Source organism: Rhipicephalus sanguineus, chromosome 3 (assembly GCF_013339695.2).
Source record: "Rhipicephalus sanguineus isolate Rsan-2018 chromosome 3, BIME_Rsan_1.4, whole genome shotgun sequence".
Lineage (NCBI taxonomy): Eukaryota > Metazoa > Arthropoda > Arachnida > Ixodida > Ixodidae > Rhipicephalus > Rhipicephalus sanguineus.
In genome coordinates, this window is record NC_051178.1 from 80,153,081 (window position 1) to 80,172,218 (window position 19,138).

The following is a 19,138-nucleotide window of genomic DNA, read 5'->3' on the forward strand; positions in this document are numbered from 1 at the left end:
TGATGTATTCGGGTTTGACCGGCAGGGACGGTTATCAACGCTCGACGCTGTCCGCGAAGCAATGTTCGAGAAGCTTCACGATTGTAGTAGATCGTTTTGTTAAGATTGCGACCCGCACGCGAATGTTCCAGCTTTGTCTAGAGATAATGCCGCCACCAGCGATATTGCTGGAAAGTTCGATAGCGCCTGTATAAAAGCCGACGCGCTTGACCGCTTGTCAGTTGATCGACGGCCGACGCCCTGTTCGCCGCTATCATTGTACAGCGTGTATTGCTGTAGTTCTAGTTCTCATTTTTCCGGCCACAAGTTCGGCCAAATAAACAGTTTCATTCTGCAAACGCCGACTGCTGTCTTCGTCGACGTCACGACCACGTGACAAGGCCCTCTGGGGCGCCATGACGTAAGACGACGTTCTCAACGAACTTTGCTACCTCAGCGGCACTGCTTTTGGGCAGGGCCCGTTTTTCGGCGTAGTGGGTCAGGTAGTCGGTAACTACGACAACCCACTTATTACCGCTAGTCGACGTTGGGAACAGCCCCAGGAGGTCCATCCCGATCTGTAGGAACGGTCGCCGAGGTGGCTCGATCGGCTGAAGAAAGCCCGATGGTCTTGTTGGCGGTGTCTTGCGTCGCTGACACTCTCTGCACGTACTTACGTAGCTAGTGACGTCGGCAGCAAGGCGCGGCCAGTAGTGCTTTTTCCTGTATTCTTGCTAGCGTTCGGGAAACACCGAGGTGTCCTTATGTCGGGTCGTCATGCAGGGCCTGGAGGACTTCTGGTCTCAATTCTGAAGGCACCACGAGAAGGTACTTGGCTCGAAGTGGTGAGGTCTTCTTTTGGAGAAGGCCGTTGCGTAAGAAAAACGACACCAGTGCTCGCTTGAATACTTTCGGAATGACGGTGATCTTGCCCTCGAGGTATTCTATAAGGCCTCCGAGTTCCGGGGGCGGATCGCTGTTGTTCACCGAAGTCGTCAGCACTTATGGTTCCCAAGAAGTAGTCATTATCCTGGTCGTACCTTGCGGCGGCGGGTCCACGGGGGCACGAGACAGGCAGTCGGCGTCAAAGTGTTTTCTTCCGGGCTTGTAAACGATGGTAATGTCGAATTCTTGAAGTCGCAAGCTCCATCGTGCGAGGCGGCCTGAAGGGTCCTTCAATTTAGCTAGCCAACACAAGGTGTGGTGGTCGCTCACAGCCCAGATGATGGCCGGGCACTCCTTTTTCTGTTGTGGAATAGTTGATTTCTGCCTTTGATAGCGACGGGCTAGCATAGCTGATAACCCTCTCCATTCCGTCGGTCTTCTGCACAAGGACGGCGCCGAGTCCTACGCTGCTTGCGTCCGTGTGGATTTCCGTATGGGGCGTGTTCTTCGAAATGCGCAAGTATCGGAGGCGTCTACAGGCGTCGTTTCAATTCTTGAAATGCTTGAACTTGCGACGTTTCCCACCTGAATTCGACGTCGGTCTTCGTGAGTTTCATCAGTGGCTCGGCGATCCGTGAAAATTCCTTGACGAAACGTCTTTAATAGGCGCACAAGCATAGGCGTGCGCACAGGGGGGGGGGGGGCAAGGGGGCGCCCCCCCCTAATCACCCAAGAGGGGAGGGGGCGCAAAATCTGCCCCGTACATTGACCCTTCTAGTCACCTAAGAGGGGGGGGCGCAAAATCTGCCCCATACATTGGCTTAGTAGGGTGGGGGGGGGGGCGCTGCGATGAACCTTTGCCCCCCTGATGGGGAACCCTGCGCATGCCTATGCGCACACGCCCAGAAATCGGCGTACGGCCTTCTTGTCGGTGGGCGGCGGGAAGGCAGCAATGGCAGCTGTTTTCCGCGGGTCCGGGTGAACTCCAGACTTGCTAATGAGATGGCCCAAGAACAAGAGCTCGTCGTACTCGAAGCGGCACTTTTTTGGTTACAGGATGAGTCCGGAGTTCTTGATTGCTTGACGTACCGCTTCAAGGCGCCCGAGGTGTTCGTCGAAGTCGGAGGCAAACACAACGACGTCGTCCAAGTAAACGAGGCACGTCTGCCACTTCAAGCCAGCCAGCACTGTATCCATAACGCGTTGAAAAGTCGCAGGTGCCGAGCAAAGACCAAGGGCCTTGAACTCGCACAGGCCGTCTGGTGTTATAAAGGCAGTCTTTTCTTGCCAGTAGCCGCTCTTGAAGTCGATCGACGAAAACTACTTCGCGTTGTGGAGTCGATCTAGGGCGTCGTCTATTCGGGGGAGAGGGTACACATCCTTCTTCGTAACTTTGTTCAGGCGACGATAGTCAACGCAGAAACGTAGGGTTCCATCCTTCTTCCTCACAAACACCACAGGTGACGCCCATGGACTCTTGGACGGCTGGATGATTTCGTCCCGTAGCATTTCGTCGAGCTGATTCTTAACGGCTTCGCGTTCTCGTGTCGAAACTCGGTATGGGCTCTGACGGATTGGTCGGGCACTTTCTTCTGTTATGATGCGATGTTTTGCGACTGGGGTCTGTCGAATTCTTGACGACGAAGAGAAGCAGTCCTGGAATTGCAGGAGCAGGGCTTTGAGCTGGTCTTGCTTGCTCTTCGGGAGGCCTGGGTTGATGTCAAAATGTGTTTTGGGACCTCGATCCATCGAAGCAGGTTCGGTAGCATCGAAGAAGGCGAAAGCATTGCTGACGTCCACGAATTCGTCGATGTAGGCAACCGTCGTACCGATGTTGAGGTGCCTATATTCGTGGCTGAAGTTTGTCAGCACCACCTTTGCTTTGCCGTCACGCAGCTCGGCTATGCCTCTTGCGACGCAAATCTGACGGTTCAGGAGCAGGTGCTGATCGCCCTCGATGACGCTTTCAATGTCTGCGGTTTCTTCGGTGCCGACGAAAATGATGACGCTGGAGAGAGGCGGAACAGTGACGTGCTCATCTATCTCATTCAATGCGTGGTTCCCTGCCGTCGTGTGGGGTGGCAGCGCTTTTTCTGAGGTTAGTGTTATGGATTGAAACATGAGATCGATGACGGCGCCGTGGTGAGTGAGGAAGTCCATCCCAAGTATCACATCCCTGGAGCAGTGTAAGATTATAAAGCTCGTAGGATAAGTCCGGGTATCGATGGTGACTCTTGCGGTGCAGACTCCAGCCGGCGTTATTATATGGCCTCCAGCGGTAAGGATTTCAGGGCCTTGCCAAGCAGTCCTAACTTTCAACTTTGTGGCGAACGCTCCACTGACGACGGAATAGTCGGCGCCGGTGTCGACGGGAGCGGTGACGTTGTGGCCGTCGAATAGTACGTCGAGATCGCTCGTCCGTTGTCTTGCGTTGTGGTTAGGTCGTGGCGTAGGGTCACGGCTAGGTCGGCTTGTCCCGCTACTTTTACGTCGCGTCGACAGGTCTTCTTCATGCCCCGAGGTTTCGTCGTCGGGGCTCAATCTGGTTTGCGTCGTGTTCTTACAATTTTGTCGTGGCGTCGTCGTTGGCGGCGGAGGATCTTCGGTATTTCGTCGTACAGCAACCGCACCTCCATCGGTTGCTGCCCTTAGTTTTCCGGATACGGGCTAGGCGACGCTGACCGGCGCGGTCAGCATCGAGCGTTGCTAACCGTCCTTGCTGGCCAAACCCGAACACATAAAAAAAACAAGAAGCGGGCGTGGCAATACCAAAAGGAGGGTTTAAGTTAAGAGTTCTATAGCATATATATGATATCGGACCATTGTTTATTTAAGATAAGGGCAAATTCACTGTCAGGATGATTAATGAAAATTAATTGAACGAGTTCATTCAAAGAGAAGACTGTTTTCTTGCGCGTGTGTGTCAAGTTTGTCAACAAGACGGCACATACCCCAGGATTGTTTTCTCTGACTTTAAAGGCTACCCACGTGAACAAAATGTTCATCGAATGCTAGGGGTAAGTGCATTTATAGACGCTTAAAGAACAATAATACCGCTTAATTTTTTTCCTTTACCATCGCTACAAATATCTGAGAAATACAAGTAGCAGACTAAGATATGCGTAGGCTTTGAAAGTGGCCACACTATGTATATGAGTTATGTGACTCACGTAGACTCCGCATATTCCTCGGGGAACGCTGTTGCGAAACGTGTAGCAGCCCATAGGGAAGCCCATGCTGCACGTCTGGCCACTCAGCTCGCTCGTCGAGTGGCACCACGTGACGGGCATGTTGTCCACGATCCTGCGTGAGTGTGGGACGTGAGTGCACTATACCATACACTAATCGACAATCAAAAAACGACGAAGACCGACACAGAAACCGACACAGAAACCGGAGATAGATCAGGGGTAGATCAGGCTCTTTTTTACAGTGCATTCGCACACAACAGCTCCTAAAGAAACATGCACTTCTCGATAATGTTCAGCAGTGAGACTTCGGCATTCTTTTTTTTTATGGGATATTTGTATTCTTTCCGATTTCATTTCCGTAGCTGCGCATCTATTATACGGCCTAAATTTAGCGGTATTTATTGCCCTTCAATGAACACCCTTTAATGCTTCGTTTCTTTTTTTCCTTAGTTCGTAACAACTTTCTTCGTACACAGATCGCGAGCTGTATATTTTCTTTCGCCTGCTCAAGGACACCTCTGGAAGGAGCAGAAATCACATGGACAGAAGATTTCAGGGTCCAGGTAACTAAGATATCCGCCTATCAATTCTTCGTCTATTCGTTTAGGACGCGCGCTGCTATTTCTCCCAGTTCACGCCAAACTAGAATGTTTCGCAGAAATCCTCAAGCCTAGTTCACAAAGCGGCCATCCGCTCCATCATCGCCGTAGTCCCGAGGCCGGCGTTAGCAAAGGAAGAGCGCTTGCTCACCTCTTTTGTCTGCAAGATGGGATGGTAAGGTGTCATATACATGACAGTTAGCCAACGTTTCTGCTGTCCCATAATCGAAGAGAAACCGGCGAGGAAACGTTATGACGCGGCCGCCGGTGCCATGACGATGACGGGACGATGCGCACATGAAGAAAGTTTAAATCAGGCTAACAGCTAGCCTGGCTGTCAAGGTCTGGTATCCACGCCTAAACTATGCAATCCCATTTCTCGTGGAAATAAATGTCCGCCTCTTAAATGTAAACATTTTGACCGATATATGTCTGGCTGGGTGAATGAATTCTAGCAGCATAAGTGCCTCCAGCCAAAGTTTCGAAATGGACCTGACGTTTCGAAACCCGTTCGGTCCCTTCTTCGTGGCGCGGCTGTATTGTTTGTGGAAGCAGCCTCTCGTCTTTATCCTCTGAACTCGGTTTCCCCTTTCCATCGCGTATCGAAGGCCGTGCACGTACACAGAAGGCATTGTTCCCAGCGAGCGGTTGATGTTGCCAGGGATGTTCTGCAAAGACTCCTCGAGTAAGCGCCTCCTTGCGGGATTTGCTTCGGTGTCGGCCACTTTGTGGTCCTGCTTCTCAATGTGTTTTGCAACAGCGCTGCGCTGCGTCGAGCTTCCAATCTTCTCACATCATTCCTGTGAGGCGGATTCTCGCATGAAACCGCGCGCTTTCGCCTATGTAACTGACTGGGCACTCGTAACCAGACACCCAGCTTGTAGAAGAACTCCCGGTGTTGTTCTTCGGAAGCATTCATTTCGGTAGCGCAAAAATCAAGACACAGACACAAGAGAAGACACGTAGACAGGACGGGCGCTATAGTCCCGTCTACGTGTGCTCTCTTGTGTCTGTGTCTCTATTTTTGCGCTACCTAATGAATGCCGGTCATCACGACCAACTAGCCCGCGTCACCACCTTGGCTTCTTTAGAAAGGTCGATCCTTCGGCCGTATACAGCAAGCCGGCGAGCTTCAACACAGGTTTGTGAATCGCCATGGCGCCCGAAACGTCGGGTCCATTTCAAGAACAGTGACGGGAGCTTTTCCCCGCTTCTACAATGCCCACCTACGTATCGCATATCGCGTCGTATGCGTAAGCGTAGGCTTTCATCATATCGCCTGATCAACTCTACGAGAATGTGTAAGTGTGCGGGGAGTGTGTGTGTGTGTGGGGGGGGGGGGGGTGCGTTGCCCCATATCACAGCAAAGAAACAACGCTTAAACATATGCGATCGTTGTCAACCCTGGCCCCGAGACCTATCGCCATGCTGATACAGCCTTTACGATTAGTCTAGCTCAAGGAGCAGAATTGTGCCACGCCTGGCTTGCGCGACACTATAACTGAAAAGACCTTGAGCTCATGATGTCACTGTGATCTCATCCGCTATGTTGCTTCGCAGTGTTTCCTTTTTCAGCACCACCTCCTTACAGTCCCGCCCTCGATCCGTGCTCACCAGTGGTGCATGTAGTTCTTGCTCATGCCCTTCTTGAGCTTCTCGAGCCTCTTCATGGAGGCATGGTCATCAATGCTGTACGTCTTGTTGCACAGCGACACGCATGTCCGGTTTTCCAGGAAGCGGATCTGCGCAGTTTGGGGTGAATTAATCAGGAAAGGCCCGCGTAGGTACGACGGCCACACACGAAACGCGATCATTGAGTACCTATATTAGCGCTATTAATTTTTGTTACTTCTGTGACTGTTTCCCATGAAAGTGCATTGATTTCTTTTAATTTCTTGTATTCTGAATATGTGTGCTATCGCTGCCTGAATTGTAGAGGTGGCTGCGGGCTGCTGTAAAGTTGCTTGTTTCTCAAGTAACCTATACCCGCCGTCTCCTCTATCGTCGATGGAAATAAAAAGCTTCTAATTTTTGTTGTCATTATTATTATTATTATTATTATTATTATTAGTAGTAGTAGTAGTAGTAGTAGTAGTAGTAGTAGTAGTAGTAGTAGTAGTAGTAGTAGTAGTAGTAGTAGTAGTAGTAGTATAAATGCTCGAATAGCGCAATTGCAGAGTGTACGAATATTTTCATAAGCCCAACCCCGCAATAATCAATATAAAATATTTTTTTGCAAATTCCAGGTTTACTGAAAGCTCGAATTTACCTGTGGATTTCTTTTGGTAAGAAGAGGAGGCCTTTTTTGCACTATTTGATGGGGGGAGTGGTTTTTGATGATTGAAATGAAGAGAAAAGTGCACCCCGCAATTGTCTATTTGATGGATGCACGCAGTGCCATTCGCAACCGAATTGTTGCGAACCTCCACACTGATGTGTAGAGGTTGCGCAAGCCACTGACGGCCGCTTTATGTCTGGTGTAATAATGAAGCGAGACAATAGTTTAGTTAGTTAGTTAGTTAGTTAGTTAGTTAGTTAGTTAGTTAGTTAGTTAGTTAGTTAGTTAGTTAGTTAGTTAGTTAGTTAGTTAGTTAGTTAGTTAGTTAGTTAGTTAGTTAGTTAGTTAGTTAGTTAGTTAGTTAGTTAGTTAGTTAGTTAGTTAGTTAGTTAGTTAGTTAGTTAGTTAGTTAGTTAGTTAGTTAGTTAGTTAGTTAGTTAGTTAGTTAGTTAGTTAGTTAGAGACTATGCTGAGCCAGTCACAAGGTGTTAAGTAATAAACAGTGAAATGATGCAGTTTTAAAGCTCATTTAAAATCCACATTCTCTTAGAAAGCTCAGCACATAAGTCAAGGGTACACGAGGATGATCTAGAAGCAGAGTACGGTGTAAAGGTATGTCTTGCACTTGCTGGGATATTTTTGTCCCTTCAGCGCGTTACAAAATCGGGGCATGCGATTAGGATGTGTATAATTGTCAACGGTTCTTCACGTATTCGTTGTTCCTCATTTGCGAGTAAAAAGTTGTGTGTCAAGTGTGTGTGCCCAATGCGGAGTCGGCATAGTATAACTTCGATAAACCGCTCTTGGTGATGGCAGGTGAAGGCGGGCAACAGCATATCACTAAGCGCATGTAGTGCATTCTACTTGATGGATGACAGAAGTGTGATGCAAAGGCGGCGCGCATTGATTTTAGAATGAAGTGACCAGCCGAATAATAAATTGCGCTGCCTAAAATTAGACGATGGATTCGTATATAGCCTGTGTCTAAGGTGAAGGGCGTGTTATCGAAACGGCTGCAAATGATTGGGCAGAAGCCACGGAGTTTCATACTATGAAACTCTATGACAGAAGCTATTATCTTCACCGTGTGTTCGCTCATGAGCAGATACCTCTGCGCTGCAATTACAGCTGAATAATCAGGACGGGCAGGTGTTAAGTAATATGCGTAGTAATACGCGTAGTTACGCATGTTTGGAATACAGCATGAGGAGCAAGAGAAAAAACGTCAGGCCTGCGCGCAACGCGCAGCACAGTCACAGCGAAAGCTCGAAGAGCGGCAAACACTCTTGGGGCGTACACACGCAAGGTATCCACTACGCCATAAATCATAATATTTGTAAAGTGGGGAAGCACCCACTATGCCACTCTTCGTCTTTCTGCGGATAAGCGAGGTACCCGTTGCACATCTGTGAGGCATTATGTGCGCTTTGTTGATGCTGCATGTGGCTGATGACGATGAAGAATTATATGGCTGAGCACTTTGCAGTGGCTGGGAAGCATTAAGCCGCACACTCGTTGCGCAATTGGTATTGTGTAACGCCTGATTTTTATTTTACTCTTCTGACACACCATATTGCATATGTTAACGCGATTCCTTGACCGACATGACGCCTGTATATGATCTTTTTGCAAAGGAGCTTCAAGCACCAGCGTGGCTCTGTTGTAGAGTACTCGACCGCCACGCGGAAGGCCCGCGTGTTCAAATCTCATCCGATCCCGGATATTTTTTATTTATTTCTTTTTTTTTGTTATTTCGCGCGATAGCGGTTACAGACACCGGCGGTGGCGGCGGTAGACAACTACGGCACTGTCATTGTGATCTCATAACAGCTTTCGCTCTGAAAGCCGGTGCGTATATGACGGCTTGACTAAGCTCTCACCCCCTTTAGCGTGAACAGTGTGTCTTGTCTTTTTTTTTTTTTACAGAAGTAGCAACGCCACATCATCTACGCAGCATCACATGTCACTCGCGTAACAACATATGCAAAAGTAAAGCGCATCTTATTTCAAACGTACGATCGCAAAATAGTACATAAAGCTTCAGGGATGTCTACAAATCATGTATAGTTACAGAAGAATATTTACTGTCCTGAGATACGTGTAGATAAATTTACGTCAACGCTCACAGTATAAACCTGCAATCTAGAAGCTGAATTCTCAAATCTTCGTGTTCCAAAACGCGCTGCTGCTACTGAACAGCCAACTTCGCTAATATTGTGTGCAACATCGCGAATGGCTCGATTAGCTCTTGTGAACTGTTCTGGTGCGAATATTGCCTTGAGGTGATTTCACTGCGTTTTCTCTTTCTCTATTATTAAAGCCGTAGCGCAACAAGATTCTTACAACAGGTTCGAGCTACATCGTAGATGTGTATGAGAGGAAACAGTGGATATCGACCGTAAAACTTCGAGGAACCTAACTTACAGGTTTACAACAACCCTTATTCGCAATCATTTTGAAGCTGCTCAGGCTTTTTACGTGCTGTAATGCCCTCCCTCCTGTAATGTCGTATGGCGCGATGCGGTTAATAGAAATAAATAAATAAATTTGATGTCGCGATACTGACGAGAAAAACTAAAATGGCGGGCGCAAAAATGTAGCCGGCTCTAAGCCTGACGTGTAGCTCGCGCGCTTACCTTGTACGGCGATAAACGAATGCGCTCGCCGAAGACGACCTGCCCAAGGTTCTCAACCGGCGACACCGGCTCCTTGGTCTTGCAGAAGTCGAAGCTGCACAGAGGAACGCGAGGTGGCTGACAGGTCACTTATATATACCGCAGAGCCCGTTTCCTAGTTCAACTAACTTTCGAGAACGTCGGTTTCAGAGCAACCCTATGGGCGAAGCCTCCGGAGGCGATTAAGACTAAAGAAGTGGCAAAACACCCCCACCTCCTTTTCTCCGGGGTTATTTTCACATCGCACTCTTCGCCAAGCGCTAATAAATTTGACTGAGGTGAACAATACGTCCGGATTGTACTGTTTCTAATATTAACGCTCTAAGAAAAAAATAAAAAGACCACCAGTTGCTGTTCTTAATAGGTCTTGACTTGCGACATATGCGCACGGAGTGACGGTGTATCTTTACAGATACACCGTCACTCCGTTTTTAAAAGTCGCGCCTCCCACGAGTCTCGGAAGAGATTATAATGGTCTCCAAAATAGAGTAAACGTGTATCTTCAAAGAGAGTTTTATAAGTGACAAGACGGGACTCGCCAAAAAGAGTCAAATGAGATTTTTTAGTGTGTATACCACTCTTCCTTCTTCAGATGCAACCTATGCTGAATTGTGTTTCAAATTGGGGCTACTGATAAGAAAACCCGCACTGCGTGGGCGATTGAACAGTAGGAACAGCACCTCATCCATTTGAATTCGTATTGAGAAGTTCGCATGCGCGTCTGATCCTTCTAAAAGCCACTGTTTGGTGGTAGCATGAATATACCTTCTTTCCCCCTTTATTATTAGTGACGACGTGCACTTCAGAATACGAAAAAATGGGAACAAAGTGGGAAAAGACACTCATGTACTTAGGTATTGCCACAAAAAACACCAAAATTTCATTTTATTCATATGTATAATATTGCAATATCTTTTTTCTGCGGCGAAGTCTTTAATTTTACTAAAAAACAAAGCTGTTGCGATTTTTCAAGAAAGGTGTGTACATTTTAGCCACTGAAGTTGATCTAATGCTGCCCGACAGTATGCGTTTAACGCAACAACGCGACGTTTAGGACATTACGGCCAGCAATACTATAGCTGTTTCATGGTATTGTGCACAGCAATACAGTCTATTCCTAGTGTTTTACTTCGACAATTAAACATTCGAGTGCACAGCAATGTCAGGCGTAAAGTGACAAATAAATGGTCATCTGCACGTCCCAACGGTTTATGGAAAGCATGGACAGAGAAAAAACTCAATTAGCCAGCTCACATGCAATACAATTATTTAAGAAAAAAAAAGAAAAAAACGACAAAGGTACCAATGTGAGCTCCTCTATGACGCAGCACTTACTGGTGGTACTCGTACGGCAGCACCGACTCCTCCGACGTCAGCCGGTTCACGTACAGGCTGACGTTCGACTGTACGGCCAGAAAGAGATATACCGTAAGTAATACTCATCGTGGATCAACACATTCCACTTTGCGTGGCCATGCCTTAAGTAACAGTCAGCGAAAACACACTCTTGCAAGAAATCTAATGCTGCATTGACTGTAAAGCACTTCGTAAGTAAATATACGCATTGCATCAGCAGCAGAAGCACGACCGTACTTAGTAAACCATGAAGCGACTTGGGCGAACTCTAGTTGTACCCCCCCCCCCTTTTTCAGTTTATACTCCTATATCTTGCACTATAACGAAAGGTAGAGCGCAAGAATATCTCACGACAAAGAAAAAAAAAAAGGACATACACCACATGCGGTCACTACATCGTGTCGGCGCTGTGTTAAACAAAGAGCCACACCGCCCTTTATGCATTTTCCTAAGACGTCTGGAAAGCGAAAGCCATCTTCTTTTTCTCCTTCTTCTTTTTCATCTGTGTCTATTGTATTGTCTATTCACGCCGTCCGGTTTACTTCGTTTACCGCGCCTACACGCTTCTCAACACAACCTAGCATCACCTGGCTCAAACCCAGCAGCAACCTAGAAGCAACCTAGAACCTGCATCACCTAGCTAAGGCCTAGAAACAACCTCGAAGCAACCAGATTAGCCTTCAGAATCGTCCAGTTTCGCTGTTTCAAGCCTTGCGCGGCTTAGTGCAAACTTCACCTTTTCTTGTTTTCTTTTTCTTCTTTTTCTTTTTTGCAACGAAGTTTCAAGCACCAGCGTGGTTCTGTGATAGGATACTCGACTGCCACGCAGAGGACCCGGGTTCAAATCCAGAATATTATTTATTTCATTTTTTTTTCTTATTTCGGGCGATAGCGGTCACGGACACCGGCGGCGGCGGCGGACAACTACGGCACTGCTGTGATCTCATAACAGCTTTCGCTGTAAAAATCGAGTATTTGGAGGGTATTCCTGCCACACAACTATAATCGTCATCTGCCTCGCGTACTTTCCTTGCGTTATCACCGCGGTCTCGTCACTTCCCGGTCACGAACGGCGCGCTGTCAGCGTGACACAGCATTCTTGATAGGAAAGTGGCGAGAACCGGGTTTTCAAGAAAGGAAACGCGAGCAAGCCAGATGACGATTGTTGTTGTATGGTAGAACTACTCCCAAATGTTCGGCTTTTTCTTATAATTTGTGGTTTTTTTTTTCTTAGACTGTGGAAGAGTTTACAACGGCCAAAGTCTTTCGCGGGGCATGGTTGAGGTGTCCACCGAGAAGCATGGCAGGCGAGTAAATGAATGAATGAATGAATGAATGAATGAATGAATGAATGAATGAATGAATGAATGAATGATATTTATTGATTACAATGAAGGAAGGGGAGAGGATCTGGGTCCCTATTGGAAGACTCCAGTGGCCACCGCGACGTGCCCAGCCTTATCCAGGAGGCCCTTGCGGGCCTCGAGGTCAGCAAGAGCAAGGATGGCTTCCAAAGGCTCACCAAGCAAGGCCAGTACCAAAGGTGAACTTACAGTTCGAGGTCTTTTGGCGTATTATCATGGTAAGTGACGCAGTGAATGCCAGGACCCGCACCATGGGCAAGAGTAATTTTATAAGGCTGGGTTTAATTTATGGTATCTACCTAAATGTGGGTATATATAGGTCCGTATTCTATATTTTTGCGCCTCCTCCACACTAAGTAGCTTGTGGGGCGGGGCATATTGTTGTTGGGTTCTTCGCTGTATATCGCGGACCAGTTGGGGATTGATTTTTGATCGTTTGTTTCCCGAGATACCCTTGTAGCCCGTGACTGCAGTTCCCCCCCCCCCCATCTAAATGCGGTCACCATGGCCGGGAATCGAACTCGCGTCCTCGAATTATCACAGGAAACAGCGCGGGCAAACGGGCAAGCGTGACCTCAGCGAATAAATTATACCTACATGAGTCGAGGTTTAAGATCGGTAATTTTATTTTATTAACGCGGCACGAATAATTCTAGAGATGTGTCTTGTCGAACCCGTAGCTTGTGTCGGTGTCTATCGCGACCTGCGCAGCATCACTGCCTGTCACGCACAGTGGTCTGTGTGATCGCTGTATTCTTTTTAAATGTTGATTTTTTTCAGGTACAAGAGACATCCCTATTGAAAAATTCCATATGTACGGAGTCCGCAGATACGGACTTATTGGAATATGGAATGCCATATCACCGTATCATACGGAAATCCGTAAGATACGGAAATCCGTAAGATACGGATATCCGTATGATACGGAAATCCGTAAGATACGGATATCCGTATGATACGGTGATATGGCATTCCATATTCCAATAAGTTCGTATCTGCGGACTCCGTACATATGGATTTTTTCAATAGGGATGGCGTCAAAAATATCATGAAAACGAGACACTGAAATAAAAAATGTTGAGAAAAAAAAATAAAAGAACTTAACAAAAAAATTGATAGCAGAGCGTGGTTTCGATCCACGGACCTCTGGGTTATGGGCCCAGCACGCTTCCACTGCGCCACTCTGCTAAGTGGGCGCTCCGATGAGAAATAAGCCATTTTAAAAGCTTTTTTCCGTTTTACACGCTACTCAGTGGATATGAAATGGTATATTTCAACGTTTTCCGGCTGTCATGTTTTATATATTACGAGCATATTCTCACTCACTGGTTTCACACGTGCCACCGCAGCAGCGAAGGGACTCGCGATTTTCAAGAAACTTTCGATCTTGTTTCGGCGAACTCGCTGAAAATTATTTAAAGGGCGTTCGCCTTGTTTTAGAACAAGCATTCACTGTGCCCTACGTGTTCGTTTTTTTACACATTTGCTGTGGAAGCGAATGACAAATGCGATTACCTGCCGGCGGCTACACTGACTACGCAAGTCGGAAGTGATGCAAGTGCGTTGGTTTCGGTTTCGGTCTCTGCATTGGCGCACCTGGCATTGTTCACTGCTCGCTAAATGTCGCTCGTTGCCACGTGAAGTCGAGCTGCTGTCGACTCCTGACACCCCAATGAACATCTGAACACATCAACGCTATTTCGCACGTGTTCAACACCGAAACGCTTATTTATGTCTGTGCAATACAGCGCAGCTTCTGCGTGTGCACATGCGCCGAAAGTGTAAAGCGTTCCGGGAGGCGACGTTTATGACTCAGAAAGGCTGCTGGGTTTGCTCACTGCCGTGTGAGTCACTCCACGCCAAACGTCACAGCCATTTTTGCGACCATCCCAGTTGTGTTCGAAAAAAAATGTGCTCATTTATTGCATTGATAACAGTGAATTGCTAGAATATTTCGGAGAGAAAAAGTTTTTTTTTGCCACGTAGCCTTCCGCATTTCTCAGTGTCGTCGTCTGAGTGATATTTGACACAAAATTTAATTTGAGAGTATCGTTGTTGATTTCAATGCCATATTTAGTTTACATATTAAGCAAATGCGTTTGTGCAAGGCATTCGAAGCTCAATAATATTACTCCAATTTTTCTTCCATATACGCCTCCATAAATCTTGGCATAACCTTCGATGTTTGCATTTTTTACAGCGAAAGCTGTTATGAGATCATTTCACCGGTCGTTTTTGGCGCCGTAGTTGTCCGCCGCCGCCGCCGCCGGTGTCCGTAACCAGTATCGATCGAAATAAGAAAAAAAACGAAATAAGAAAAAAACTCCAGGATGGAACGAGGTTCGAACCTGGGCCCTCTGCGTGGGAGGCCAGTATTCAACCTCTGAGCCATGCCGGTGCTTGAAACTGCTTTGCAAAAAGGTCCTATACAGGCTTCATGTCGGGAAGGAACCACATTAGCATATGCAATATAGCGTGGTAGAAGAGTAAAATAAGCACCAAGCGTCGCACAACACGAATTCTGTAACGAGGCGTCACACAATGCGAATTGCGCAACGAGTAGGTTGTGAAATGCTTCCAACCCATTACAAAGATCTCTGCCATAATTCTTCGTCGTCATCAAGCACAGCATCAACAAAGTGCGCACAATGCCTTACATGCGTTTAGCAGGTACCACGGATCTCCGTAAAATGAAGAAAAATCGCACAGTGCCTGCTGCCCTACTTCTCAAAAATTAGAATGATTTAGAGCATAGTGGGTTCCTCGCAAGTGCACTTGTATCGGTTGCCAAGGAAGCCTATAAGCGCAGATCCATTTCCTCGGGGTCTCAGTAAAATTACAATGCTTTATATCGTAGTGGGTTCCTCGCAAGTGCACTTGGATTAGTTGCCAAGGAAGCCCATGAGCGCATGATCCATTTCCTCGGGGTCTCAGTAAGTTCTTCCCCCTCCCCCCGTCTCTCTCCCACGTCAACGTATGTTATACAGCATGACGGGAGAGGGAAATAGCGAGCGGGCGTCACCCAATGCAAATTACATAACTGGTGGGCCGTTTAAAGCTCCCAATCCATTACAAAGGGCTGAGCCATAATTCTTCATTGTCATCAGTCGTCGCGTCAACAAAGTGCACATAATGCCCTACAGACGTGTAGCTGGTGCCTCGCTTCTCCGCAGAATGACGAATAATGGCTTAGTAGGTGCTTCCCAACTTCACAAAAATTGTGATTTATGGCGTAGTGGGTACCTTTCTAGTCTACTTGTATTGTAGCCCCAAGATAGCTTACAACGGGCTCTAGAAACGCCGCTCTTCCAGCTTTCGCTGTGACTGTGCTGCGGTTTTATCGCAGGCCTGGCGTTTTTTTGTTGTTGTAATACTGCGCTATGTATGAATATCTCAGTAACCAATACTTACTCTACGGAAGGTATATTTTGCGTTAAATGTATTTTCACACCACTGAAGTTTGTAAATTTTACGAGAAAAAGTCACGAATTTAAGAAAATGTTCAGTTTGGTCCACACTGAGACGCAATTTACACCACGTGGTGCTCCAATTAAAAATCAACTTTATAGCTCAACCGAAACCAAATAAATAGTTCTTATATGGCAAGTTTTTGTCATTACAATTTTAGTTTTAAGGAAGAAAATAATTTTTTGATTTCTCCATCGACGTTCAGCTTCGCATTTGTTCATACGGCAGAATTCCTTATTGAAGTTCCCCATTACCGTCAATGGGGAACTCTTTTTTAGTGAAGTTAATTTTAAAGGGCCCCTAAACCCCCTCCGACATTTTCCCAAACATTTCAAGTAAACAAGCGCATCGCGTGCAGAATGCCGTCGCGATCAACGATGCCACACGCCGCAGCGCTACAGGTCGCGGGCGCGCCACAATTTCGAAAAAACAATAGCTTCTCCTTTCCGGTCCCCGCGATTCCCGCCACTGACATGTGTGACATCACCAGTGAAACTATGACGTTATCAGTTTCGATGCTTGCGATTGGCCGAACGACAACCGACGACTTCCGGTTACTCTGCAAACAGCTGTTCGTGCGCACCTTGCTGTTCTTGGTCGTGTTGCCGCTTGCGAATCGACATCTGCGGCCCGTAAGGGCCCGCTCACGCTAGCGGCAAGCCTGTCGCAACGGCGCGGTGTCGCAGAACGTCGGCCGTCGCCGCACGCGCGACAGCAGTCCAACTTGCACGGCAAGCTACGCGAGGCGGTAAATGCAGGAGAACGATCCTCAGGTCACGTGGGCATAAAGTCACGTGATCAAAGCGATAGCTCATCTAGGTACATCTTCACCTAGGAGCAGAGAGTGTGTCTAGGGACGGTTTAGGTACAACCACCGAACACGCGGAACACGTAGTACAATGGTACAATCGCGTGGTGCGTGATGGGTTTGTGTGAGAGGCATGAACGGGGTGGGCGTGTGTCCACAGCTTCCGAGCTAGTAAAGTTGCGTTAATTCGTTACCACTTAAAACGTGGCAGGCCGTTTCAAGCACGTCTTCATTAGCACTGAAACCGACTCTTGGGAAAAGAAATACAGGCAAGTGAGGTGTGAAAACGCAATGTGAAGTGCTAAATGTTGAGAAAGCGCCTATGAACCAAATGTACTGGCAACAGCTAGGTTGAGGCATTTTCATTGGTGTCATGTGTGCTGACTCTACGTAGTTTCCGTGAATGGTTTGAGAAGTGTTTTGCGTTTTTTTTCCTTCATGGTATTGCATGAAGCTGCACACATTTTAAGTGTCCCGTAGAAATTCTTGTACGCAAGAAGAGTAGCTTGGGCTTGTTCGTGTACATACATAACGCAAGCGGAATAGCTCACACCGAGGCAGGGACGGTGTAAGCAAGTCGACACGAGAGCATGTGTTGTCTTGCTTGCTCCGTCGCTGTCTCAGTATGTGCTATTCCGCTTGCTCGTGCTAGGTCTAAGAGGTGCTAGCGCGCGTCCCGGCGCTTTCGCTGCCGTCCATCGAGAGCGTCCGACAGGAGAAAAGAATCGCTCTCCGCTAACTCGGGAGACGGGAACGCGAGGCTCACTTGTTGCGGGATCGGCAGGAACTGTAGGTAAACTGGGAAAACTTGGCATCTCCTGATAGGGAATAATCGAGCTCTTGATTTCTCTCGTGGTTGACGCTGCACCGTCCCTAGAATTCCCCAGAAAGCGATGTTATACGGAGCGGTGACGTCTGCATCGAACTAGCCAATGAGAGCGAGGATCACCCTCCTGGAGTTACCGCTTCGCGCAAGCTACGCCGGCAAACGAGCGTTTCTTTTCTCACAGACTCCATCCGGGTAACTTTGATCTGGGGATATTTTCCCCGTTTGCTTCTTGAAGATCTCCCTATGTCTGGGTACTACCTAGGAACACGTGCAATGCTCTTTTTATCCCTAGGAGAGCTCGCGTTTGCGGGTTGGCGCGCGAGGCACGCGAGGTTTGTGTTGTTGACGTTGGTGGCGGACGGCGCGTCCGTGCTCGCCGGGTGTTTTCTTTGCCATTATCAGTGTAGCTGAGAATATTGTGCGTTTTTGGAAACTGGCATGAACGAAAGCACTTCGCTGATCGTTATACCGGTGTCACACGGGCAATTGGTCGCGATCATGACCGATCGGGATTGGGCTCGATCCGGATCAGGTGTACCTACACGGTCACTTTTAATTGCGATCAGCGATCTGCGCATCGATATCTGGCTCCCACATCGCGATTTGACTGATGTCTGCGTCAAACTCGATCCGGATTAGTCTGAACCGAGCAGCAGCAATGATTGATGATCGCGATCAAGAAATCCGGTCCGGGTCAACCTTGACTGCGATCAAAAGTGCCTGCGTGTCACCGGTATTACTTGCAATAGCTATTCTGCCCGCGCATGTGATTGAGTTTTAATATAGTTGATGCTAAAAATCTAGGGCACGTGCACCCAAAGTAATGAAAGTGTCCATGCTTCTATAAAAAAAAGAGCCGAGCAGGATCCTTAGACGCCAGGTGGTAATAAGAAATAATTGCAACTGCTGGCTACATCACATTGCTAGTGTTCAATATTTGGACATACAATGACAAGGATACGTCTACATGGTGAGTAGATAAAGAGAAGCGAAATGTTTTGAGAAGCAGCATGACTGCTTTCATTCATGTTGTCGCACAGGTGTATCAGTGGTGTGAATGCACCTGCAACTTTGTTTCTACAGTTGGTGGTTGGTAAAGGTGCACCTTTTTAGGAAAAGTTTTCCTTTGGTCATGAGACTTTATAACTGGCTTAATGCAAAATGTGAAGTTAAATGCACCATCATTAGATTAGATGGTACATTTAACTTCTAGATGGGTGACACACTTCTATAGGCATGGGATACTTCATTTGGTTCAGTTCAGCCCAGCACTGTAACTTTCACCATTCCACGAATGCACCCCTTCAATTGCTACTGCACTTTCTTCTACCTACAACTGCCATTTGCAGACTAGAGCAGATGCACACAACCAACATTTGTAGCTGCAAATGCTTGCTCCTTTGTTATACTGAAATTAGTATTTTTTTTTCCTGTGTTCTCTTGTACTTGGCATCAAAACAACAGAAATGGGAATGTCACTTGTGTTGTTTGGTTTGTTTCCTGACTGAGAACCTTTGACTATTGTGTTGCTTCATCCTTTGACCTTTGCTTTTGCGATGCTCTGTCGCAAGAGTGTACCTGCCTGTCTGTTGCCGATTCTGCATATGCTGCTTTAATGATTCACAAAGTGACACACATGAATGGTTTACCGTGTACTTTCAGCATTTTTTTTTTTACATTCACACAAATGGAAAAATGTAGTTGTT

At 47.2% G+C, this 19,138-nt stretch overlaps 1 protein-coding gene across 1 annotated transcript in view; it reads right to left on the reverse strand.

The window, feature by feature from the left end:
* Positions 1-19,138, reverse strand: part of LOC119386785 (transmembrane 9 superfamily member 2-like) — an 80,053-nt gene that overhangs the window by 41,615 nt on the left and 19,300 nt on the right. The window contains 4 exon segments of the mRNA XM_037654057.2: positions 4,035-4,167; positions 6,269-6,396; positions 9,569-9,662; positions 10,943-11,010. Coding sequence (XP_037509985.2) covers positions 4,035-4,167; positions 6,269-6,396; positions 9,569-9,662; positions 10,943-11,010 — 423 coding nt within the window.